Source organism: Pteronotus mesoamericanus, unplaced genomic scaffold, assembly GCF_021234165.1.
Source record: "Pteronotus mesoamericanus isolate MK-2021 breed Mesoamerican mustached bat unplaced genomic scaffold, CSHL_Meso_final contig_347, whole genome shotgun sequence".
Lineage (NCBI taxonomy): Eukaryota > Metazoa > Chordata > Mammalia > Chiroptera > Mormoopidae > Pteronotus > Pteronotus mesoamericanus.
The window spans coordinates 3928775-3955602 of NW_026555137.1; the positions used below are offsets into that span (position 1 = coordinate 3928775).

The 26828-nt window shown below is 42.7% G+C and overlaps 1 protein-coding gene across 1 annotated transcript; it reads right to left on the reverse strand.

Moving 5' to 3' along the window:
• Positions 1 to 6977: 6977 nt before the first annotated feature.
• On the reverse strand, positions 6978 to 10246 carry RGS2 (regulator of G protein signaling 2). The gene is made up of 5 exons (XM_054576578.1): positions 10112 to 10246; positions 9068 to 9169; positions 8899 to 8960; positions 8172 to 8338; positions 6978 to 7894 (listed from the first exon to the last, which is right to left on the reverse strand). The coding sequence occupies exons 1-5, from the start codon at positions 10219 to 10221 to the stop codon at positions 7700 to 7702; spliced, it is 636 nt and encodes a 211-aa protein (XP_054432553.1). The 5' UTR covers positions 10222 to 10246; the 3' UTR covers positions 6978 to 7699.
• Between the last annotated feature and the right edge of the window lie 16582 nt (positions 10247 to 26828).

Consider the following 26828-nt stretch of genomic DNA (forward strand, 5'->3'; position numbering starts at 1 on the left):
AGCGGGGTCCATTGTGTCATCTCAGAATGTAGTTGCCGAGTTACACATGGCTGCCTCTTCAGTGCCTTTAGAACAGTTACACCAGCTCAAGTTCCCTTTTCACGCCGTGGGGTAGATCATGTTGATTGCCCACAGAGTTCCACTTCCTCCTCACTAACAAAACCCTCATTTCCTCCAGGAACCCAAGTCCTCCCTAGACATGGCTGTGACTCCTGGACTCAAGACTGGTGCTAGAGCCTGCCGACTCCACGCCCTTTGCCAATGGCCTTTCAGCCACCCGGGCCTGATTCGACAGTGCCTGGATTTTCTGGGCCACTGAGAGTCAACCTGGGGAGGGCGCCTCTCTCCCTGTGGCTGGAGAAGTCATCTCTTTGTCTCCATAGCCCTGCTTACTAGTGTTGGCGGCCTGTTGGGCAGCTGCCTGGCTATCGTTCGGTGCAGGAACACAACGCTCTTATTCTGGTTCTAATGCTAATGAGCAAGGGAGCCAGTGCCCCAGAGAAGCTGCTATTTCCAAGTCAGGATTTTTATATTAACTGAAGTTAGTGGTCAACAGTATCTATTGACCTTCATCATGTCCAGAAAATTATACAAAGTGTTAATAGCTAACAAATAAATAATACTGCTATTAAACATCCCTGGCTAGCACTATCATAAACACTTTACATGGATCAATCCATTTATTTTGGAGAAAAAAGCAAAACAAACCTGTAAGGGATCTATTATTACCCTGTTTTATAGATGAGAGACTGGGAGGTTGAAAGCTTTCATGATATGCCCACGTTTGGTAACTTAGCCAGGAAGAGATGGGGGTGGGATTTGAACTCAGGCCATCTAGCCAAACTGTCTTTATATAGCAAATAGAGAGGACACTTTTCCTAAAAAGGCAACACAGTAGTAAAGAATTTTGAGAACTTCTGGCTATGATATGTATTTTGGGGATTAAAAAAATAACAGAAAGTGTAAATTTATTCTGATTTATCGTCTATCATTTCAGACTCAGCCTTCAGTGCTCTAGTCTCCAGAACAGTAGCTTCCAGCTACACGTGGTTACAGAGCACTTGAAAAGTGGCTGGTATAAAACACATGCCAGATTTTGAGCACTTAATAATATTTAAAGAATAGAATATCTCTTTTATAATTTATTATATGGACTATGCATTGAAATGATAATAGTCTCAATATCCTGGGTTATATAAAATATAGTGTTAAAATTAATTTTACTTGTTTTTTTACATATTTTAATGTGCCTCTAAGATTTAAAATTGTATTTGTGGAATATTATAAGACAATAGTACTTTATGATTTTGCGTTCAGTGCTATTTCTGGGTTCTTTCTACATTCTCTGGATTAAAAAAAAGTGTCATAGTCCAGTGATACTTCACGAATATTAAGATCTTCAGTAGTGATTGGATTATTGACATTTTTCCTAAAAGTAATTGTATGACGACTAAAATTATTTCTAAAATTTGTTATTAGCCTCTCTTAAAATGTTAATTGCCTTATTAGCACTTTTATAGAAAGTTACAGGACTTGACAAACTCTGGTATCTGAAAACAGAAATTGGAAGAAATTAGAAAGCACTAGAACTTGAAGCCTGACATTTGGGTTACCGTGCTCAAAGGCCACTTCTGTAGGATGTCACTCTGAGAATGCGCCGCTTTGTGCCAGATGAAGGTTTAATATTATAAACTTCCCTGCAAGCAGGGCAAAGGTCTGCTAAGTACCACCTGCTTTTCAAACCAAAGTTTTGTGTCTGGTCTTTCTCAGACTACATCATGGCTCACGGAAAATATGTTTTTTTGTGGGGTTTTTTGGGGGGGGGGGGTTCTTTCAAAATTGCAGTTTCAAAATGCACAAACTGTAGATAACTTGAGTTTGCATTTAAAGAGATTGATTTGGAATGGAAGTGGGAAGATGCTTATGAGACTGGAAGTGGCAAAAAAAAAAAAAAAAAAAAAAATTGAAATTCTTGTCCCTTCTTGCCCTAAAGCAGACAGCAGCAAATAGTTTCTTCTCACTCTCCCTTTTGGCCGATTTCTCTGTTTCATTATTTTGATTTTGGTATGACGTCTGTACATGTTTAAGATACACACCAGCTAAATAAACACACAGCCTCACTCCTAAGGAAGTTTCCATATAGGTCAGTGCACTTTTTAAACCATGTAAATATCAGATTAACTTGGGATTCGAGAAGACCTAATGTTAGGATCTTATCCAAGATCCACATAGTTCAGGTTTTTTTTTTTTCTAAATTTGCAAGGCAAAAATGTAGAGCCAAAATGAAAAACTATGTAGACTCCTGAAAAATTTTTTTTTGAAAATTAGTTCAAATTTAAATGAAGTCATTTATCCCATTGTATGCATTTTTACTGAATATATGTGAATCAGTCAACGAATAATCAATCAATGAGCTAACCAGTTAATAAACGATCATTAGATACTGAGTATCTTTCCATGTATGGACCCTTACATTGTTACCCTGAAAATTAAGTAGAATAAGCCAAAATGGTCTAGTTATTGACCATTCACTTAGAAGATAAAAAACTGACACACATTTGGCAATATTTTGCAGAGGCAAAACTTGATCTGAGCCTTGAAAAGTGAGTAAAATTTAAGTGAAGAAGATCAGTTCAATGGAACGGAAACAATTGGATTTAATGAGAGAGGGGTAATATATCTCAGGAACAATAAGGATATCCAAAAATGAATACTATTGGTCAATGGTGAGAAGTAGTTGGATGGGTACAAAAAAACTAGTTGTGGAGATTTTTTAGCCTTAGGTATAGAAATGTACCTCAATGTGGGAGACAGCAGAGAGCTCATTTATTGTTCCAGGCATCAGGGTGACGTGAGAAACGGTAGACGAGAGAAGGCATTAGAAGCAGGACACAGGCTCCGAGGCATGTGGGGGTCCATCTGAGAGGGAGATGAGGGGGGTCCATCTGAGAGGGTGGTGAGTCAGCCCCTGGCTGCTGTAAGAGAGGCCAAGATGCCTGAGATTACCCGCAGGGAGATTTCATGTAGCTTGATGACTAGGCTGATAGATGATCTTACAGAAATCTGTCTTTAAGAAAAATAAAATGCAGCCTTCAGTTGTGATTTTGACCTTCCCCCCTTTCTGTTCCTTTCCTCTCCAGTAGGTGACCATTTCTTTTGCTTTTTGTATCTTTCTTGCCCAGAGAAACCTTCATAAATATTTGCCCAAAAATTGAATCAAGGAAGTAGCTTTGATTTAATAGCTTTCAAGTATATATCCCCATCAAAAATACCGTAACACAATGCAAGACATCTTGCTTTCCACCTTTTCCTTTAATTAAACTGTTTTTCCACCATGAATGCTCTTCCTCCAACCTTATTAAATCTAGTTCTTTAAATCTCATCAAAAATGTCACGTCACTTTGATTCTTGATTCATTCCAGCTAAAGGTATTTGTATCCCTCTTTTGCTAATTAACCACCAGTCCCAGCCTACCTTATGTTGTCCTATTCGCACAGGAGCCACTTAACGGCTGCCTCTTGGAGGACAGAGCATGTTTCACACGCCTTTCTGCTTGCTCCCTTGTGTGGTTTGGAGCTGTGTTCTGCAGAGAGCAGGTGATGTATAGTTTGCTATGAAGTGACCCTGAATTGTTTGTGTCCTGGTGCAGGCTCATGGCATCCTCCTCGAGGCTGCCACTACAGCCTTCTGACTCACTGTCCCGCCTCCACTTTGTCCTTCACACTGCTGCCCAGGTCGTTTCTGTACCTTTTTTTGAGGCTGGTACCCCATCGCCTCAGACTGAAGGCCCCACCTTTGGTGTTCAGGGCCCTCTATCACCAGGTCCTGGGCGATGTCCATCCAGGGCCTCATCTTCCATTCAGGGTGGTCTGGTCACGCTGGCTCACGGGCCCAGGGTGGGTAACATCAGGTCTTTGTGTAATACTATTGCCTTAGGCTAGAACGTACTTACCGCTGCTGGTGACTCCTCTTGTTTTCCTTCAGGTCCCAGGACAAGCTCTTTTGGGTGGTTGTCACCTTAAACAGCTGCAAACTGCTCCTTCGCTAAGATGCCAAAAATTAGATAAATTTCATCTCCTTGCCACTGACAAAAACATAGAAAGTGGTTTCCTAAAGCCTTGGGAATCCAGACCCTGGGAATCCATGTACATGTCAAAGTGCACCATTTCATAGTGGCCACACACTCAATGTAGTCAGACTAATTCCCTCTGTGCCTGCAGTTTTGGGCTCACAGGACAACAAGGTTAGAACAAGGAGAGTGCCTGGCACAGGGGGCGGGGGTGGGCGCTTCCTTGACTCTCCCCTGTCCAAGTGCGCTGTGTTCCCCACTGAGAATGCCTCTCACAATAGAGACAGGCTCTCTTTACTCTCCACCCCGACAAGGTGAGAATCACCCATGTCATGGCAGAATATGCAGATCCACCGACCTCTACCAAAGACCTGTGAAATTTTGGGCGGTCCCTTTAAGCCACCCATTGAAACTCATATTGCCATCCTGTGCTCACATGACAGATACTAGAAAATTTCTTCTCTTTTCCCCCCCAATGGGACTGTATGAAGTTATCATATTTTGAAATGCTTTGGGGCTTACAATATATGAAAAAGGAAATAATATCAGAATGAAAGGACTGTGGATCCTTGAGAAACTGGAACATCAAGCAGTGTTTATTTGTGGAGGTATGCAGTGCCTAATCTTGAATCTATTTCAGTTTGTTCCACTAGAGAACATTGGAAAATACCACCTGAATTAAGCCTGTGATTTAGCAGCCTTGAGAAAGTCAAAACTCTGTTTTTTTGTGACCGTAATCTGGCTTCTCTTTCTATTAAAGGTCAAAAGTTATAGAGAAAATGCCTACTAAGAGGTATTTTTTTTTTTTTTTTTGCCAAAGGAAAAAGCTCTGTCAATATTTTCAGATATTGGTGCCCATGGGGCTTTTGAAATCTTGTCCCTGTTTCCTGTGCATTGGTAGACGTTTCTTGTTTCACAAAAATTTGTACATCAGACCTTTGAATACTTATTCATACATTCAACAATTATTTATGCAGGCTCAGTGCTGAGTGTTGGGATTTAGTAGCAAGCAGAAAAAGACAGTCTTCAAATACTGTCATCAACGAGCTAGTGAGGGGAGACCTAGCATTGTCAAATAACCCTACCAATTAATGAGAACTCTTTCAAGTGCTCTATATGAGAGAACCTGGTGCTATGAGAATGTCTCCAAGGGGATCTGACCTGGTGAGAAGCTCAGGGAAGGCCTCCCTGAGGAAGCGACAATTGCAGGGAGAGATGAATGATGAGTAAGAGCTAAAGTAGCATCCTGTTCCCAGAGACTGTGACGTGCAGAAGCCCGGTGAAACCAGTCGGCATGGCACATGGTACCTGCAAGGGGTTGGAAGCAGGCCAGTGCGGCTAGCACAGGGAGCTGGTGACAAGGTCGGAACATAAGGAGGGGTCAGGCCTTGCAGGAACTGGACCCTATGAGGGATAGTGCCTTTATCCTAATTGTTTGGGAGACCTTTCCAGGTTTTATAAGCAATAGGAGACAAGAGCAGCTTTATGTCTGAAAGGATCCCTAGAGTTAAAAAGCAGAGGGCGTATCGGGGGATGGGGTCAGGGAGGGAGATGAGCTGAGAGCGCTGCAGTCACCCACGCACCAGACGGTGGCATCTGCGAGCGGAGTGGCAGCAAAAAGCAGGCTGGAGAGCAGAAGCGAAAGACATAGGACTTGGTGACAACTTGGATATATGGCATAACTCTTGGGTTTCTTTGTTGGCCAAAACCTTTCCAAATTAAGGCTTGTGTGGACTTGACATATTTATTCCCCAAAGAAATATTCCTTTCAATGACCCTGCCACTATTTATGGAGTGCCTACTACATATTATTCTGGCTGCAGGGGACACAGGAATGAACAAGACAGTGTCTGTCACAGAGCTCCTGCCTGTTGGTGCCAGATCGTCTGATTAAGGTGAAAATTAATACACGCACAATGAAAACAGCATTTAAACACAGCAGGGTGCGTTTTCTTCAGGCAAATCAGGATTTTTTTTTTTTTTTTTTTAACACGCCTTACAATTTCTAAAGGCCCTTAGCCCTCCAGGAAGCAGTGGGATAGGCAGGAGCATGTCAGCTAAGGACCCAGGGAAGATGGGGACTCGGGGTCACAAGGGCAAGACACTATTCATTACCTGGGCTCAGGTTTCTGAATCTCAGATGAGGCCTCCCCTTCTTTTTTACTTTAGATTTTCCTCCTCTTTTATTTTTTGCCTTGCTTCCCCCCCACAACCTCCTTTTTAAAATAACCATAATCAAGGAGGCTGAGAAAGCAAACTGCTGGAGAAGAGTGTTCCTTTTCTGACGAGCTTCGAAAAATGAGAGGTCCAAGGCCTCCCTCTCCCAACTAGGAAAAATCATTTCCAGATTAAGTCTAAGAACAAGTGTGCTGCTTTTGCCCTCGTTCTCCAAGGAGCGTAATCAGACTCCCTCGGGGCCCAAAGAAGGCAGGGCAGCCAGGCAGCCCCTGACTTTGGGGGCCCATCGTGGAGGAGAGCCATTGCAGGTGTGTGTTTCAGAGGCTCATGCCAGTGCTCTGGGGGCGAACTTGGGACCCAGGGACGTAAAGGGGGCTGGCCTGACGTCCCCGTACTTAGCCTCTTTCCCATTTGAGAAGCTTAGTTACGTGAATTATTTTAGACCTTTGTCTCTATTACTTTATTTTTGTTCTCACATTTAGGTGGTCTTAATAGAAACACACAAAGAACTTTTGGTCAGTGTTCTTTGTTTTCATTAATAACAAGTTTGATTATTATAAGACTGTATCAGAAAGCGTGATCCCGGGTGTTTCTGAGGTTGCGATCCTACCTCCTCTGACTTGGGAAAGCATCGCAGAGATAGGACATTTTCCTGAAACGGGCATTTCTCAGTTCTGAGGAGCATGCCTCTTCTTTGTTGGGAAGGGGATATGTGCCCTGGAGTCCGCCGTGTTTCCAACTTCCCCACAAAAAGCACCCGCATCTGGACCCAGCAGTCAATGACATTGCTTATCAAAATAAATTTATTAAAAGTATGCAAAGACCACTTTAACACTTAGCTGCCTTCAGGACGGTTTTTGGCACTCATCATGACACTTCTCTCTACACAACAGCATTCACTCAGTGACAGACCATTTAACATTAAAACACAGACCATTTCGGTGTTAGCGTTACAATAGGATCGATGATCTGTAGTCCTAAGAACTTCGATATGCTTGCACGTAGTAAACATTTTAATGTTACTTAGTAGTAAAACAAACTAAAACTAAAACTAAAACCACTGTGTGGTAACATGGACTGATTTCGGGGAAGATGTACAGCCAGCCAGCTGAGGCCACATAATCCCAGAGCTATTGACTTTAAAAATGCATTTGGACCCATAGTACTCCATCGTCTCTTTCAGTCTCAGGTTGCTGCTTTTCTGGCAGTAGACACTCCACAGCCAGGTCACTCTCTCCCTGCGTCTGTACAGTCACGGAGGCCATCGCGGCCCGAGCTGCTCCTAGACAGCCGCAGGTTTCCCAGTCACTACCCAGCTTTGAGTCAACAGTTCTGAGTGACATCTCCCGAACACCCAGCCTGAATTCAAGGTCAGTCTGTAGGGGCAGGTCACAGCCTTTCCCCTCAGGAACAAAATGAAAGGCCCTCCCATGTCGGGTTCCCATTGTCAGCTCATGTGGTGTGGGGCTCTGTGGTGATCTGCGGCTTTTTACATAAGTCTTGGTAGAATTCTGACTCCAAGAAACGGGGGTAGGAGTTGTTCTCCATCAGGCTGTAGACCCTTTTCTGGGCGGTCGTAAAGCAGCCGCTTGTAGCCTCTTGGATGTTCTGGGCAATTAGAGTTTTGGTTTGAAAGTCTATGTTTATCTGGAAGAAAACAAACAAAAAAGTGGTTTATTCCATATTCAGAGTTAGCGATTTAAATCTACTTATTTAATATTTGAAAACAAACCCCAAAAACTGTAATGTGTAATTAGCTTTATCAGTCAAGTCATTGAAGAAACTTAATTAAAAGCTAGGTTTACAGAGAAAATATTCCCCCGCTCCCCATCACTCCTTTTAATTTGACTTTAATTTTCTTGTTTCACTTTGGTGCTAAGAATGTTCAAAAATGCTAAAATAAGAATCTTCTCCCCCCCCTTACCTCTTTTGGGGCTTCTTTTTCTATGAAGTCAGTATATATTTTCTTTGCTTTTGAGGACAGCTTTTGGGGTGACTTGGTTTTTTTAAAGTCTTCACAGGCCAGCCAGAATTCAATATTTTCTTCACAGAATTCAGATTTTAGAAAAGCTCTGAATGCAGCAAGACCATCTGAAAGAAAAGCATTCAGTATGTGAATTCAGTGAACAAATAATCCCTTCCATTTTCCCCTAGAACTCTCAATACTCTGCATCTGTATTTTTTTATTTCTAGATTAGAACAATAGCCTACTTTTTACTCAAACTTGTAATCCCCAAAATCTAGCTTTTTAAAATCTAAGACCAGTAGGCAAAATGTTCAAGTTGGCACACTGCTCCAAAGATAGAAATACTTAACTCGGCTCTCAATACATATTATTTATAGGGGGCCCAAAATTCTCTGGGAACTAAGCCTCTTGAAAACTCAGTATGTAGTGGAAAAGCTGAGTCAACATAGCAAAGAACAACTGCCACTATAAATTTTTTAGGTTAATTTTTCTTCCCCACCTGGAATGAATAAACCATGTATTTCCATGGTTAACCACTGGGGAATAAAGGAGAAAAATAGGCCTTATGTTACAGTGATTGTAAAGTCAAATTGCTTTAGGCAGCCTGCCCTTCTGTTGTGTAGACACAATGTCTCTAGACTCTGGTGATGCTTGAAAAGGGATCCAGTCCAAGAGGTTGACTTACATTTGCTGGCTAGCAGCTCATCGAATGCTTCTGACCACAGCTGTGCTTCCTCAGGAGAAGGCCTGCAAGAGAGTTCTGCAAGTTAGCGGATGCACTTCATAAATCTAGTTCCCCTTTTCAGCTCAGCTGCTAGCCAGCCATATTTGCAAGAGCAAGATTTTCAGCTTACCTGATGAAGGTTTGCTGTTTATTCTTCTTGCCAGTTTTGGGCTTCCCAGGAGAGGAGGAATGTTGCAAGAAGTAGCTCAAACGGGTCTTCCAATCTTTTAGCCTGAAAAAAAAGAAAGGGTAAAAGATTCACTAAGTGGCAACAGCTGAAGTTGATACTGCAGGGGATTTTTACCCAAGCTGCCCAGGAAATGGGGACAAACCAAGTAAGAGAAGACAAGAACTCTTCCAGTCAGTCTTGCTGATTTAAGCCCTGTACTTAATGTGTTGAATCAGTTCCTTCCATTCATCTGGACATAACTGCTAGTTTTATATCTAAGGGAAGGACTGAGTAAATTACTGGGGTATTTCAATGAATTCAGTTTGCATAGTTCAAAAGGCAGATGGCATTTCTCCTTGGAAAAAGGCAGCTGTTTTTCTGTCACGTTAACTACCATCCAGAGATATTCCACACTTGAACTGACAGTGGAACTGCCTTGAGTCAGTGATGCTCCTGTCCCTTCAAGCCCCAGAGAAGAAGGTTCTGGACAAGCCAGAGCTATGGTCAAAGGGGGTGCGTGTGACTGAGCCACCCGCCCCTGGCTACAACACGCATTTAAGCAGATAATCAACTAAGTTACAAAATTAAAAAAGGAAAAGAAACCCAAAATGGGTTAAAAATATATTTAGAACCATCAAAAATATCTCCATCCCTGCAGCTGCGTAAACTGATCAGAACTTAAAATGCAACGTAAGGAATGAAGGGGACGCGCCGAGACGCAGGGAGACAAAAAGCCAAGCTGACTCTACCAGCGCCTCGGTATCAAGAATTTTCTTCAGTTCCCAAACTCTACCTGAGTCCTTCGCTCATGCAACAGAACACAGACCACACGGATTTAACCTTACTTAGCCAGTTAACCCTTTCCACGTTATTATTTTTTCCTGTCCAGGCGCAGGATACATCGTTTCCCACTGTCCAAGCCAAGCCCCGAGGCTCTGAGTTGGGAGCAAACCCGGAGCGCTAGGTCCGCGCTGGTGGCGGGAGAGAAAGGAGGGCCGTACTCACAGGGTCCGCTTCATGTTTTCCCGCTTCTCCTCGCTCTTGGGGCCGCTGCCTGCGCTCTTGTCCATGGATCCGCAATCGTGCTGGACAGCCAGGAACATGGCACTTTGCATTATCGTCCTGTCGCTGGCGCTGCCGCTTTCTGCGGCGGGGAGCGCGCAGCCGATTTATAACAGGTGGAGGCGCGGGGGCGGGGCTCACGACGCTGGTCTCGCCTCCAGGGAGCGCGGATTGGTCGGCTGCGGCGGGGCCCGGGGCGGGGCTCGCTCCGGCCCGCGGCGGTCACGGACGCCCCGCGGGGTCTGGAAGCAGGGCACTGCTGACGTCTGCCGCGGGGTGTCGTGCGCACTCGGGCCGAACGCTGCGGCCGGCCGGGGTGGTGTGGGAGCAGACCGAGACCTCTCACCGTGAGCCGGGGTGGTCAGCCTTGGCCTCGGCGTGGCGGCAGCCTGGATGGAGGGTTGTACCTGCGAGGTTGGCTGCCGGCCGGGCGGGGGTGCGCGTCCTCCTTTCCCCGCTGCCGCAAGCGAGCTCTGACCCCAAAGGGAGTGTCGATTCCCCGCAGGCAAAGGCTGCTCGCGAATCGTAGTCCAATCGCCTTATTTCGAATTAAGATTGCCTCTTCCCCCGGGAAACCATCACCTGTTCCTCTGCGATTCTATTTAATTAGGGGAGGGACACAGTGAACAGGAGGCACAGTGACAGCCCGGGGACAGGTGGTGTGACCTCCCCCGCAGATTGGAGCACTTTGGGGAAGGAACAAGAGAAAGTGACTTAATCAGACAGTGCTCTAACTGGATGTGCATTTTTAATCACCGATGGATGCGTGACCGGGCCTGTCCGTGGGGGCTCAGGCTGCTTCCTCAGCAATCCTTGGCAGCCTCTCCTCCCAGAACAGAAATCACAGATTTGATGACGAGAGAGAGGGAAACACCAAGACCTCACTGCTGCGAAGCGTCAGAATCTTTGTAGTTTAAGATTAGTGCAAGGATGCGGGAGTTCCTCATGAGTCATTTCTGGTTGGCTTGGAATGTACCAGAACACCTAATAACTGGCAAAAAGGGAGGGGGAAAAGGAGGAGTTAATAGTTTCTTTGAGTAAGTTTGTTATGTTAATTCTTCCAAAGTCTACTGTAGCATCCTTTAAATGGTTCGATTGCTAAGACCAAATAGATAACTACAAAATGCTTTGATTTCAGGTAACATTATTTGAACTGATCAGTGGAATATTCAAGTGTTTTTTTTCCATCAAGCATCTAAACAGACAGTAAGATTAACAGCAAGGTATTGCTAGGCTGCAAATATTCTCCCCACTTGGCATGAGAAAGAAAATGTAGAAAGAAAATGGGAACTGATTTAACATTCTTATAGTGAATCGTCAGCAGTTGCAGCTCCAAGTTTGACTTGGAGAGTAAAATCTGCAATTATTCCTCAAGAGAAAAGCCATGTACTTTATTATGAAAAGGAAAATCATTTCGATTTCAGCAAGAAATATTTTAAAACGTCGTTGTGAAATGTAAGAACGTCATTTTTGTCAAGGACATCCTCTGCATCGCCAAAAGAACATTGCTTAATATTGCCTACATCCACTTTCACTTTCTGATGATTCAATATTCAATTTGTGAAGTACATGTAATATGCAGACCCCTGCTTTTCCTCGCCAATAAAAACCTCAATCTATTTTTCAGTTAGAACACTGGGTGGTAGAAGCCTCTCAGAGGGGAAGGGCCAGGAGCTCTGACAGGGAGGCGTCGGGGAGCTGGACTGGTGTCAGGGCTCCGAGTCCCAGCTTAAGCACCCAGGGCTCAGCAGCACAGGGCAGTCGCACCACCTCTCCCTGCGTCCCCGCTTCTCATCTCGTCTACTAAGAGAAATGTGTCTTTCTTGCCGACCTCATTGTGTATTATATGACTCTTACATGAAAGACCTATGCAACTTCCAAAGCACTATACATAACCTTCTTATTAATTTATAGGTATGAAATAGGAAATATCTGAAGCATAGCTTTTTAAGTAGAAAAATCATTAAAGGATCAACTCAGAGTTAATTAGGTTGTAAACATGTAAGAACTATTAAGGTAACAAGAGAATTGTATCGTATCAAGCTTGTAGATAGCTATTTAACAGATACTTAATACATGTTCCCGGAGAATAAGCAAATAAGGAAAATAAGGAAACTGACATTTAAACTTTTTAAACTTTCAGATTTTCAAGTCAGAAAAATTCAGTCATCTTAATGTATTCTCAAAAAATTGTCATCTTACTGTTCTGTGTAAAGACAGGCAGACATATTTACAGTGAAAGCTGCAGTGTTCGATGAGCTCCCTTTGTTTCCTTTGTTGTTGTTTTTCAGCTGGCTTTTAAGTGAATGGGATTGGTCACTACTAAAGTAACATTTTCCATTCTGTGGTGGAGAAAGAAGCAATGCAATGGATGATAAATATTGCACAACAAAAACACAACTTGCGGGTGGCTTGACAAAGCCTAGCTTTTTCCATGTTGAATCTATCATGCCCTCTACTGGACAGACTCTCTGAACACGGTAGTGGTGGAGGTTCTCAAGGTGGTTCTTGAAATTTATGTCTTAAAAACAATTTAAGCTGCAGAAGAAAGCAAACAAAAAACACGAGTTTCTAGTAATGCCAAAGGGAGAATATGAAAGGCAAAAGCCTCACCTGTCGTACTTCTCCATTTCCCTTATAAATCCAAAATTAGTATTAGCTAAAAAATATTTAACATGGTAACTTTCATACTTATCCTTTAGAGGTTTAGGAAACAAGATATATGCTTTAAAAAAACCCACAAAAAGATAATTCTGTGTACTACTCTGTGTTTTGCTTAATTTGGTCAGTAAGATGCCTTAGTTCCTAAGTTTATAAAAGCTGTAAATATGTTGCTTGCCTGATGAAACCTGAAATCAATAGTATATTTAAAAAAAAACACTAGGAAATTAAATGCCATGTGTTGACTAATTGGAAAAAATAAAAATTTAAATACCATAATTGCTGACCATATTTAAGGAAGTGTGACCCCTGTCTTGTTTTCCTATTTCTTTCTCTTTTCTTTTCCTCTCTTTCTTTCTTTTCATTTTTTTCATTCATTCTTTCTTCTTTTCATCATCATCATCATCATCATCTCATTTAACTTTAGTTGGTGAAATAGTCTTTTAACAGAATGAACATATACAAGGTTTAGTACTCCAGCTCTTCACCCCAAATATGATCTGAGATTTAAAAAATCATAATTTTTTTCTTAGAATATAATTGGCATAACCTTAGCTGATAAGAAAGTTAGTGTTTTTGTCAGGAACAACCCACTATTTAGTATTAAGTATTTAACAGATACTTAATACATGTTCCTGGAGAATAAGCAAATAAGGAAAATAAGGAAACTGACATTTAAACTTTTTAAACTTTCAGATTTTCAAGTCAGAAAAATTCAGTCATCTTAATGTATTCTCAAAAAATTGTCATCTTACTGTTCTGTGTAAAGACAGGCAGACATATTTACAGTGAAAGCTACAGTGTTTGATGAGCTCCCTTTGTTTCCTTTGTTGTTTTTGGGTAAACAGGGTAAATTCTCTCTCCTTTGGATATTTGGTGAAGATTTGTTTCTTTTTCTCAGCAGCTTGTACCTATTCTTTTCTAATTGCATTTCCTCCCTTCTTGACTGTTGTGAAGGTGTCTCATTTGAGGACTTACAGTCTTTCAGTGCATGAATTGTTTGCTCTCTTTTGGTTAATTTAGTGCAACATCTGGTTTCATATCCCTCAGGAGTCACACAGGGAACCCAGGCAGGGCCAGCAGAGTCACCTGTCCTGGCCTAGCCAAGCTCAGCCATGTTTAGCTCAGCAGCATTGGCTGGTTTCTTCAAAACTTCTGTCTGCATCTTCATAGAAGTCTCCATTATCTGATGCATTTGTTATATCCAGTCTCAAGGTTCTACTGTGTTGTCTTCTTTGTGTACAGCAGGCTGATCTTTCATCTTCAGCACCAACGTGACTTTCTTGGCCGCTTAGAACTTGTTGTGTACTCGGCAGAATCTCATTTCACTGCAACTGTTTTCCCCGGATTGATAAGTTTGCCCACTCTTCTTCCCATTCTTTAGCTCCCCATGAAAGCAGTGCCAGACTTCCTGCAGGCGGGGGTTTCACCTGGAGCATCCTTTTCGCGCTAATAGCTCTTCGCTTTGCTGATGTGCTTTGAAGAATGTTTTGCTTGTAGCTGCTTGAAATTGAATGTGTCTTGATGCATCTTCTGAAGACTGAGTATTTCTTCTAATGCCAATTTCCTCTGTTTAGATTTCTCTTTGCCAGCTGTTTTCTAAAAGTTTGTAAAGTCTGTATTTGAAGTCCAAGCAAAGAATTGGAGATTTTCATCTTTTTATTAATGACCTCCAGGGTTTTTTTTCCCTTCCTGATAGTTCATTTTTGAGTCTGGCTTTCATTAAAGTTGATTCAAGGCCTTAAAATTCTTTTTGAATGAAATTGAGCTTGTCAAAAATTTGGTCTCTTTCCTCCTGAAGGTCAGAAACATTGGTGCTCTCTCTTTATGTGCATAAGGTGGGCTTTTGATTATTTAAAATCTGTGACTGTAAATAACACCATCTCCTGTGGTAATCCATGGGGACCTGAGTCTGTCCCCAAATCTGATTAATTAGATAATTAATTAATAATTATCTTGCCCCCAAATCTGATGAAAACAGCACTCAAAAGAAAACTAAAGAAAAATTTTAATAATGAAGATACAGACACCTTAAATAAAATATTTCACGTAGGTTCCACCCATCAACAATTTATAGTAAGCAGGATCACAGTGCACAGTGAAGTAGGGAATTCTTGGCACCTGCAAGTGATGAAAGGAGCTCCTTTTAACTTGCATTAGGCAGAAATTAAAGAAATTATATGATTATTTGTAATGGTGGTGAGTAAGATCCACTGAGCTTTGCTGTGTGGTAGAATCCACATCTGTGGCCTCCTTGACCTGTGACCACAAGGAATGTGAGGAATCTCTAGCATCCACACGGAATGTCTGAGAACTAGGTGAAAGCTGACTTGCTTTTGAATACTAAACTCTCTTTCACCACTTAGGTTTTGAGTTGATTATCTGTGTGTCTGTTCTATTTCTCCATTTCTCTTTGCTTTCATGAAATAAGAACTGTAGTTACTCACCTTTATTGCCACCCAGGACAGACTTTTCGGTAAAGCCAGTGCCAAGCAAATACTTGTTCATGGAACCAATCAAAGAAGCTGTGGCATAGTGGGACGCTCACTAGTCTTGGAGGCAAGGATGTGGTCTCAGGCAAGGCCTGCTTGCTAATGACTCAGCCCGGTAGCTCTTTCGGGGGCACTGGGCATCCTTGCGTGGTTCCTCTGGGGGGCAGTGAGCCCTTGAGTACAGACACCCTGCACCTTATCCATGTGTCTGCAGAGAGCAGCCCTGGTCTGGCACAAAGTAAGGGCTAAACAAATGTTACATGAATGAAGAATTGAACTTCTGTGAGCTTAATTTTTTCCAACTTGAATAAGCGGGATGTTAATAATACGTGATATTAAGGTTCCCAAGAACCTTCCTTAGAAAAAAAATATGGTCCTGCTTCTTTTAATAATAACACCAATAGGTTTTATTTCTTGCGCACCTATTCACCTACTTTATGTGCCAAACACTGACCAGGCACTTTGCATATATCATCACTGTCTCTTCTTCCTACACCTCTGTGATATGGTGAGGTCACCCCCATTGCACAGGTGCCTCGGTCCGTGAGGAAACTGCCCCTAGTCAAGAGCAAGCAGGTCTGGCAGAGTCAGGACTTGAACTGCAAGCCTGTAATCTCTCTGCTGTGGAACTGGGGTTTCTGTGGGAAGCACAGTTCGGGTTGTCATTAATAGACCTCCTCATGGGCGCCCTGGCTTGCGTGCGTAATGATGGTGTAAAAGGTTGATTTTCAGAGTTGAGCTAGTGAAATCCAGCCTCTCATACATTGCTTGGCACGTGGTAATTGCATAATCAATACATAATGGTTGAATGAAATAATGAATTAGTTAATTAATGAAAAGCCCATGGATGGTATTAGTAATTTATGTAATAAACCAAGAGGCTGTTTAATATGTATGTGACTGAGGAGTTTTTTTAACACTTGTGACTTCAGATGACATAGAAATGTTCCAAGGGAGGTTAAACTGGAATTTGATTCTCATGTGCGACATGAAAAAATGTAAAATAAGAGGATTGGCTAGTCATCTAGGGATCTTATATAAAAAAAAAAATGACAATTCCTAGATTCCATTCCCAGGGTTGTTTTCTTTACACTGTTACACCATCCCCTTCTGTGAATGTGAAATAAAATTCTCTGTAAACTGTGGAGTGCTATGCACACCGTGTGATACTAAGAATATTTCTTTTTTTTTCTTCCTTTTTTTCACATGAAGGTTAAAGAAAATATCTTTTGGGATCTATTGACACTAAAAGAAGAAGAGAACAGTTTAGAGACTCGGTTACATCTGAGAAGAAAAGGGCTCTTTCATTGGGTGAATGTTTCTCTTGTCAGTGTCTCCTGGAGGCCCATCTGGTTGACTAAAACTCAACCGACAGCTTCCGCTGGTGTGTCTGGCTATTTCGGGGCTGAGACAGGCTCAGGTTACCTCAGGTGACAGCGGTGTTCTGTTGCCACGGCGTGCATTCCGAGGACAGAGCCAGGGACCTCTGAGCAGGGCCACAGTGCTGGGGCGGGTGCAGCCCAGGAGCTCGGCTTCACTCTGCTTGCCTGGTGACTCAGCAGCTCTTATCTGCTTCCCCTGTGGATGTCTTTCTATTACCGGTGACTGCTCTCTCATCTGCCCTTGTCCCTGCGTACTGCCTTCTATCTTTAAACATACAGAATAAGCAACATTTGCTGAAGCTCACTGTGTGCCAAGCAGAAGTCCATTTTTGTCCTCCCAGCAACCTTTTGGGGTAGGGAGAGGTCGTCTTTGCAGTCCGATTACTCACTAGCCTCCTCTCCGCCTGGCGTGCACAGAGATGGAGAAGCCATCAGAATCGGAAAAGGTCCACTGATGTATTGCAGACCAATGTGCTCTTCATTCAGAGCCCCACCCCCACTTCATATTAGTCTCAGTGGTCGGTGATCACTAACATAGGATGCAAGTGCAGCGCAAAGCCTAACGAAATTTGCAGCAGATGCAGAATGTCATGACGCTGATGTCGGTAGAGAAGCCATTGGTAAATGGCAGCCTGAGAGTGCGCCCGTGAGTCGGAGAAGAGCACGTTGGTGGGTGCTGCTAATTTTCCTACTGGAGAACTGCCTTTCGATTCTGCTCTTCTGAAGTACATTTCGGAAATTTTTGGTATTTGTGCTATTATGTAACTGAGTGTAGGCATTAACGAGGCCAGATTTTTATCATTTTCGGGTCCCCCAGACTTTCATGGAATAAAAGTCAGGCTCCTGGAACACAATGCTATTGATTTTTGACTGATATGTGCTCATGAGGTTAGAGAAACAAAAGTAGCTACTTAGAGTCCTTAAACACCAAGGGTCTGTGCCAGATTTATAAATGACGGAGGCTGTGACAAATGATTCACAGGCCCAGATGGTCTCTATTTGTGCTTTTTAGTCTCTTAGCGCCTTACTTTAAACTAGGATGTCACAGTTCAAGGGAGTTTTTTACTTGCATCTTCTCTCCATGGTCTCACATCTGTGTGAAGGAGCGAAGGGGAAGCAGCATGAGTCTGTTTTAAGTGTGAGGCCACGACATCCATCTGATGTCGAGTAGTTTGGAAGTGACAGTTCAAGACAAGGATAATTTTCTGGACTCTTGGTTCAGAGCTTTTTCCACTCTCCAAAATAAAAAGGGAGATTAAGTAAGCAACGAAGAAAAGAAGGAAGAAAGATATATAACAGTTTACTAAAGACCAATCATGTGCTTAGTATACTATTTAAGAAGGTTAATTTTCAATTATTTGGCATAATATATCTTCAGAATAGGTGCTCTAATTTCCTTTTCATTCTCTGTATAAGGAAGATCAATACATCTCTATTTTATAAATGAAAAAATTATAGAAAATCAATGTAAACACATTGGGACAATCAGTTGACAAATTAAATGGCATAGTCGTGTGTCCATAATCAGACAATTATTAAAATAACTAACACAAGTGGAATTATCCAGACTAATGACCCCTTTTATCTAGAGCAGATTTTAAAATCTTATCTGATTTTCTCATTTTTCAACAATATACTTTATATTTTTTTAAAAATTGGTTTGTTAACTATGATAAATCACATAAGTCAGTACAGGTTTTATACTTTTCTTTTTGGGAAAAGTTATACTTGATCCTAAGCATTTACTTACAAAAATAAGTTAAAAAAAAACAAAAACAAAACACAAGACAACACCAGCCGAAGGAGACTTAATCTGGGGCTGATTGATAGCCGATTGCATACTGATCACTTCTTGAGCTCAAAATCAATGATATGTTTTACTTGCAACCATAGTTTATGCTCAAGGATTTTTTTTTTGTGGGATGCTAGGGAAGATCAACATTTCTGTGAGTTGCCCTTAATGATTCTTTACATTTGGCTTTTTATGAAATAGTGGTTTCTTCAGAGAGGTTGGTGATGAGTAATTGCTTTAAGTAATACGTGGCTTTATTGTAGGCAGTTATTTGAAGTGGAAAAGTCCTAAAGTTTGGACCGATGTTATCCTATTACCCACTTTCTATTTAAACCAAGTTTATGGAGTGAAAAATTTAGCTTATGAACCCCTCAGAAAGTTCCTGAAATAAATCGGAGCTTTTTTTAGACTCATGTCCTTGTGCTTATCGGAATGACATTTTTGTGACTCTTGGCACATCAGATTTTTCTGATTTTTTCCTGTCTGGTCATTTGAGGACAAATTAAGAAAATATTTAGGAGGAAGAGGAAGATGTCTCTGAAGACAGTGACACCTAAGGCTAAGGCAGAATACAAAGCTTTCAGAACACCATGCCTGACTTTAAAACAGGGAAGTACTGGTGATTTTCTCAGACCTGGCCAACAGGCCCATCAGTCCCGGAGAGTGTGCTTGGGGTTGAAGTTCCTCTTTTGTCAAGAAAAACACATGTAACAAAACATCCCATTGCACTGAATAGGACTAAACATGACACGCATGCATGAAAATCTTGTACATATGTTATTTTATCAAAACATTTATTAGGTTTTGGTCATATGCTTTGATTTATTTAGCTTCATGTTGCTGACATATGAAAGTCATATAAATCTATAGCACATACAGTTGCTTACAGTCCATAATATTTGGTAATGGAAATAAATGACTGTGTTACTGAATGATGTATTTACTGTACCATCTGCTTTTATCATTTTTTTCAGGGTGTTCTCTTTCTACTCATATAAAAAAAAGTCTGTTCTGAAACAGTGCCCTGCTAGGCCAGCGGCAGCCTTGCATCCCACCTTCCAGGTGGCTCTGCCCACGGCATCAGTCCCCGGGGCTCGGTTTGTGCTCACGCTGCTGGCACCGTGACCTGCTGCACTGGCGTGCAGCCCGCCATCAGCGGCCTGCGATCAGCAGGTCGCGCCACGCAGCCCGCTGTGCCACTGGCCAGACCCTCTAGGTGCGTGCAAGCGCAGCTGCGATGTTCGCAGAGCGGCACAGTGCTAACATACCCTCATCTTTAAGCATCACGACTGGGATGGTCTGGGGACACTGGCGAGGCCTCGGGGTATCAGGGTGGAGTTCAGGAGAGAAAGCAGTGGGATTTCTAAGCCCTCACATGGATATGGTCTTTGATTGTTAAATTCTGAAATTAGGACTTAATAGGGAAGAGCAGAGATGCCCCTTTTAAGGAGCTGGTTCTCAACAGAGGTCGCCCTTAGGTAGTCAGTGGTCTTGGCTGTCGTTTACCCAGCATGCACTAGGCATTAAGAGCTTTGTAGGAATTGATAATGAATGTGTTCAGATTTAGTATCTGTTTTGGAGACCTTGTAAGTGAAATGACCTAGAGGAGAGTTTAAACAAGGCTCATACTATTTACTATAAAATGAGAATGACTCTAAATCTGTGTTTCACAATCTGTGGCAGCCCCCTCCCCATTTTTTCCCTTTCTCATCTTCGGATATCCCAACCCTAGGGTTACTTATGTGGTCCAGTGGGGTTGTCCCAAGTTTCTATCCCCTCAGTTGGGAGAGGATGCTGAGCTCTGTGTTCTGAGCTGCTACAGCAGATGTGGCAACCCCGGAAGCCTGTCGTGGGGGTTTAAAGCACGTCTACAAGCACTTTGCCAATCCTTTCTGCAGAAGGGGGGGGGGCTTCTCTCGAGTGTAATCAGCAGTTAGTGATCCACTGCCAGTGACCAGGACGGGGCAGAACGGCCCGGGTGTCCCTGGCCATTTCCTCCTTGCTTCCTCTCTCTCGGGTGACTCACTCTGGGCCAGCTGCCTCGTCATTGGCACATTTAATCACCCCACAGAGAGGTCGTGCGGTGAGGAGCTGGGGCACCCTGCCAGCTGCCCTGTGGGGGTGCCACCGTGGAAGTGCTCCTCCCGCCCCGTCCAGCCTTCAGGTGACAGCAGCCCCCGCCAAGGTCTTGGCGGTGTGGGGTTTCCTCTTTTAGATTCCCTCTGAGTAGCTCATTACACAGCAACAGGTAACTGGAACATGTTGAAGAGAGAGTATAATTTGAGTTGGTTCCTGGAAGGCAACTAGGAGAATTAATTCATTAATTTCTTTATTACTAAGGAAGTTGAGCGAAGGCATTCGGAAGCGTAGGAAATGGTGTCTGTGAAGTCACACAAAAGGCCTGGGGTCTTCAGGAATAATTTTCAAAAATCTAATGAGCCCAGTGAGACCAGGGAGCTTGATGCGCAGTGGCAAGTTGTGTGAATGGAGATGAACACTTGGGCGAGTTCTTTTGCAAAGCTCGAAGTCTAGACTTTGCCTATGAGGCTGTGCATAAGTGACAACAGGTTTTAATCCAGGTGTCTCATAATGAGATCTGGATGGAAGGGCAGTACAGCTTGTAGCGCATAGCCTACCAGACAGGTAGTAAAGAGGCCAGTGACGATGCTCTCGTGCAAGAGGGGTTGAGGTGGCTCTGCCCTTCCAGGGTACAGATAAAGGGGAGCTGTCATTCAAGGTATTTCTGAACTACTCTCTATAGGATTCAAAGCCTCAGAGTCAAATTATATGGTTGATTCAAATAAACCTGGCTCAACATTTCTGACAAACGTTGATACTATACAACATACCATAGACATGCACTCATCTGTGGCAATGAATGAGTAAAATGTTATGAAGAAAATTGGGGGGGGGGGGTAAAAAGCATTATATTTAGATGATAATGTTAAATTCTATATTTGCATTAACACTCTGTGAAGCCATTGACAGGACATTTTCAGCACAGCCCCAGCAGTACCGTGCAGTATGGGGAGACATTCTCGAACCTCGAATGTGAGAGCCAAGCGAGAAAGATGAAACAAGCTGTTCTTCCCGAGGTAACAGAAGTTATCTCGTGGTCAGCTGGATGGCTCGCTTGCAGGCTAGTACTTCAGCTGGACCGAGGAGATGTGGCCACTGCCTATCACAGGCCTGCCCGCTGAAGCAGACTGGGTTTGAGTCGAAGCAGCCGCTTAGCCTCTCTCGGCTTCAGGTCCTCAGCTGTCTGGTGAAGATAAGAATGGGTTGGGTGTGGGGTCCGAGACACAGCTGGGCCTCAAAAATGATTCCAGATTTTGGGCCTGAGCAATTGGATGGATGATGTTGACATCAACAGGGTGACAAGCGCTTGTGGGGGCGGGGATAAGGCTTTGGAAGCGGTTAACCGGGCTGGATATAGAATGCCTTGTAGACAGCCCAGTGAAGATGTCAAGGAGGAGGTTGGACGTAAACGTTTGGAGAGAGGTTTGGACGGAGGTAAATGTCTGGGGGCTGGCATCATGAGGACAGCCTTCAGAGCCGTCACTGAGCGAGGGAGGGGAGACCCGAAGGCACTCCGGGGCGAGGAGGCGGGAGGAAGAGGAGGAAGTGTGGTTATGAAGTAGGAAGAAATCCAGGCAGCTGCTGTCCTGGGGGGCAAGGGAGAGAAAAGTTTGCCAGGAGGAGAGAGCTATCACCGGTGTCACATGCTGCAGTTCAGTGAAGTAACACAAGGACCAAGAAAGGACAAGGGGATTCAAGTACTGAGTTTTCGGCAACCTTGAGGTAGAGCAGTGTTTGGAGGAGCGGTGGGGGTAAGAGCTGTGGTGGATTTAGGATCGAATAAGAGGAGAGAAAATGAAGATGGTGATGTAGACAGTGTTTTCAGGGGTTAGCTGTAAAGTAGAGCAAAGAAATAAATCTGTAGCTGGTAGAAAAAGTGGGGATCAAAGTCCGTCCTTCCAGGCAGTGGCAAATAGCAGTGTTGGTGTATGGATGTGAGAAACCCAGAGATCCAATGAAAGAGGGGAGAGACGGCGGAGTGCTGGCCGAAGCCCTCCGGCAGCCGCAGGAGAGGGGACGGATTTCAGGTCTGCGGGCGGCACAGGCGCTTCCAGGTGGTAACCGGAGAGGAGGGGGGGGTGTGGGCCCAGATTCGGGGGAGGGGGGCTGCTCTGAGGCAGGAAGCTGACAGTGAGCCTAGGAAGGAGCTGCCAGGAGTTTGGGGAGCGAGGAGCAGTTATGAAAGTCACCTAGGGGAGTAGGAGAGTAGAAGAACGAGTAACTCAGGAGGCAGAGTGTCCTGGCTGAGCAGCTCTCTGCAGAACAGGAAGGAGGGCAGTTCTCCTCACTTCCGGAAACATCTCAATCTTCCAGATCTCGTGAAGGGTTTCAGTAATGAGACTGTTACGTTTTGAATTGGTTATATTCTACTCAGGCTGAATTTCTAGCAGCCTCAGCTCTCGCTTGGGTTACAATGCAAGCTTGATCTATACCATAACTAGGCACATATGTTGAACTGGGCACATATAGTTGACACTGTGCCCTGTTGTCACATGCAAAGGCTGAAGAAAGAATTTGAAATTTATGTAAATGACCTCTACTTGGGTATGAGTTAAACATCTCAAACTCAACAGTCAATGCAAGAGTTTTTAAATCATACTGCCTGAATAAAAATGCCCACCTATATAACTTTGGGCAAGTTGCTTAAACTCCCTGAGTCTCAATTTCCATGTCTGTAGAACAGGGCTAATTAGCACTTTTCTGATGAGTACATTAGTTAATTTAATGTAGAGTCTGTGAGTCAACATAGCTCTATAACACAGAGTCTGTCATAGTAAAGACTCAATAGATATTACCTAATATTAATTTTTAATTTATGTATACCTCATACCATTTCTTGTCCAAAGACTCAATAGACAGAGACAGACAAAAATAATTTAAATAGCTTTTAAAGATATTTTGAATATACCATGTGTTAGGAAATAAGTTGATTGAAATGATCTTTAAGGTTCCTCTTTCATGAGACTAACATATTTATGCAAAAAGATTATTGGCTCTCCGGCTTCTGTTTCAAGGGCAGTTCAGTGTAATTTGCTGAAAATTATAATGGTGTTTGGCAGTGTGCCGCAGATATGGCCAGTTGATAACACTGAACCGGTGACTAGGAAAGCCACTTTAAAAATACCGTCAAAGCGTCCGATGCAACAGTCATGCTATAAAAAATTCTGCTGCAGTGGGAAGACACATTTATCTTGCTAAAGGAAAGTGCTAAGAGTAGCTTATCTCACAAACTGATTTGGTTTAACATGTTTGCTCTCTGTGAAGAAATCTGGCTCTATTATATGTAAATTTTTTGTTTAAGTGTTGCACAGGGCAATCAGACCAGCAAGGAAAGCATTCTCCAGGAAAAAGGTTGCTAATGGTAGTCATCAGAATGTGACTGCAGCTCTCTCTCCATTAAAGCCTAAAACAGAAGTCTTTGCGGTCGGAACTGCTTTCCCCATCATTCCCGGTTTCAAAATAAAGGGGAGCAGCTTTGTCACCAGGGTGGCTTCCAGCTCGCATTTCATTCTCTTTCCCTTTTGGACAAAGGAATGAGAACACCAGGAAAAAAGACCCAGTGAATCATTCAGAACACCACACTGGGAGATAAAAGGGGTTTCCTATTACAGGTCCATATTGTAATTCAAAGTAGGCAGAGGGAGGCCAAGCCTGCCTTCTGCAATGGCAAATGAAATGTCCCTGGTGCCCTGCCCAGGATTCAGAGTCTGGCACCGGCCCGGGGAGCCCAGCAGTCTCCAGTCAGTCACAGGGCCAGGACGGGGCCCAGGTCAGGCTTCTTGGCTCAAAGGGCGGTGGAGCGGGCGGGAGGGGCGTGTGTTTGACCACGGGCAGGAAGGAGAAAGGGGGTGAGAGGAAACACAACGATGCAGAAATTTCCAAGCAACTGGAAATGAAATCTTTTAGGCTTTGTTTCAATTCAATGACACCTAGTGTTGGCATAATTTTTACTGTACAGAAAAAAAGCTCTTCACATGGTACAATAATATATGGCCATGAGATGTAGGTAGCATTATCATCACTATCTTATAAATGTGAAAACTGAGACTGAGGCTGATTTTGCAAAGATTGAGTCACTCTGGGATTTGAATGAATTCTTAGTGAGGTATAATTAACATACAGTAAAAAAGTCAAATCTAAGTAAGTATGACTCTCTCTACATATAAAACATTTTAACATTTTAATTACTGCCAAGATCAAGAGAGAAAATTTCCATCATCATAGAAGCAATAAAAACTGAGTTCATTTGCCTCAGATAGGGCATCTGTAATGAAAAAAAAAGTCATTTATTTGAGTTTAAAGACAGCTTCTTTTGTGCACTGCATCCATTGTATTACACATGATCAGAGTTTGTGCAGTAAACTTTGCAAGCCAAGATAATAGCGCAGATGGAGAAGTAATCAAGTTTGGCACTCTCGTCTCTTGTCTTAAGTGGTTTCTGACATATTTGAAAGAATTTTAATTAGAATGTGGTGTTAGATGGAGTAAGGATGGAAAGTTACGGAAGATGCTCATTGAGTTGATTATTTTCAGATCAAGTATGTTTTCAAAAAAGATTTTGAAAGCCAATTTGATGGATATGAGTTGTTCTTAAATGGTACCTTTAAATGATATGACCAGAAAACTGAATGTAGTAAACTTTAAACAGCAGAGAAAAACAAAGACTACCAACTTGTTCAAGTAAACACAGAAATTCACGCTGCCACGGGGTATATGGATAGACCAGATGCTAATAGAAAGCTTGAATGTGTAGGCTCCAATCAAATAATAGATTGTGGAGGATTTCAGAGCTTTTCAGTGGAAAAAAGGCCACAGTTTTAGATATCAGTCACAGGGTTTGAGTATCAATTATCTTGAGGTTTTTGCAGATGGGTTCCTTGAGCTAACCTGTGAAGTTGTCTGAATTACCAAGTACCCATCTTCCAAGAGAATACTTCGAATCCCTAGATTTTTAATTTTTAAAATGAGTTTATCAGTCTTAGAACATGCTTATGCTTTTGGGACATATGAGCAAGTTAGACATAAATCCACATGGCTCATATGCTCTCTCTCTTTCATGGAATTTCCAGAATCAAAGGGCAAGGTAATAGGACTGATGCAAACCTTGAGTCTAAATGAGATATTCTCTAATAGAACTCATTTTGTTCTACCTTCCCAATCTGCCTTAGATTTCAAAAATATTTTAGGCTGTTAATACATTCATTAACTTGACTTAATATACACTACAAATAGTAATAATATTGGTTTGGAGACTCTGCATTTTTCTGTGAATAAATTAAAATTTTAGACCCCCTTTTACATTATTTCTAATCAATAAAAATTTCTAAAAGGCTCCCCTCTCAAAAAGATTTTTGATTGCATAGCTTGCTGTAGAAGATATTATTTTTGTCTGCAGTAAATAACTGAGTTTTCTTTGATAAATTTGATTTATAAATTCAATACAGTTTAAGTCAGCAAACAATACAGCAGAGGTTCTCGTCTTCAGCAAAAGCCACTGAAGCGCTTCTAGGAGGGTTTTGCGTGTGAGCAACCTTCCAACAAGTATACCCGCACTTGTAAGTGAAACAAGTGTAATGCTCGGGGTTGGGGAAAATACCCTGTCACCTGCAGCTTGAAGATTAATTTTGCATAGACCAAGGGCAATGTGAAACTGGAACAGAAGCTGAGTCAGGAGCCTGAGGAAGGACTTAAACTGCAGCGGCTGTAGCCAGTGAGCACAGAGAGGTCTCTCCCTAAAAGAATAATAAATAACGCACGGCTCAACCTCAAGGTAATGACCTGTGAGCATGAATGAGTTTGGAGGGGAATCCAGATTTTCATTCTACTCCAGCACAAGGGAATGGCTGCTTCTGACACGGAATTTGTATGTTTTCTGTGCTTGAAGACCCACAACCCAATGCATATTCTATTTACTACAGTAAAATAACATTTATCCAAATACATGTTAAGGATTTTTTTTTTGTTGGTTAGAATTTTAAATTTTTTAAGACAATTTTTATATAAATCCTAGGATGAATAAGTTGGTCACTATTGAGTCTTTAAAAATTGGTCTCATTTCCTTGACCAGTTGATTTAAATGCTATAATCCTACACGCACTCATTCTATGAATGACGGCTGACAGCTGCCTGGGAGCCAGAAGGTATGGCATGTGCGAGGATTGCGGTGATAAACTGGTAAATTTTATCCTTGTGGATTTTAAAGTTTGGTTAGGTTGTGTCTTGCCTATGCTCTGAGGAATCCTGGAGGGTCTGGG

Bases quoted from the DNA above. Each gene is read 5' to 3' on its own strand.
- RGS2 (XM_054576578.1), bottom strand. From the start codon at position 10,221: ATGCAAAGTGCCATGTTCCTGGCTGTCCAGCACGATTGCGGATCCATG. The intron at 8,961-9,067 runs GTAAGCTGAAAA...ACTCTCTTGCAG, and splicing joins AAACAGCAAACCTTCATCAG to GCCTTCTCCTGAGGAAGCAC. The intron at 8,339-8,898 runs GTAAGTCAACCT...CTTTTCTTTCAG, and splicing joins TGAGCTGCTAGCCAGCAAAT to ATGGTCTTGCTGCATTCAGA.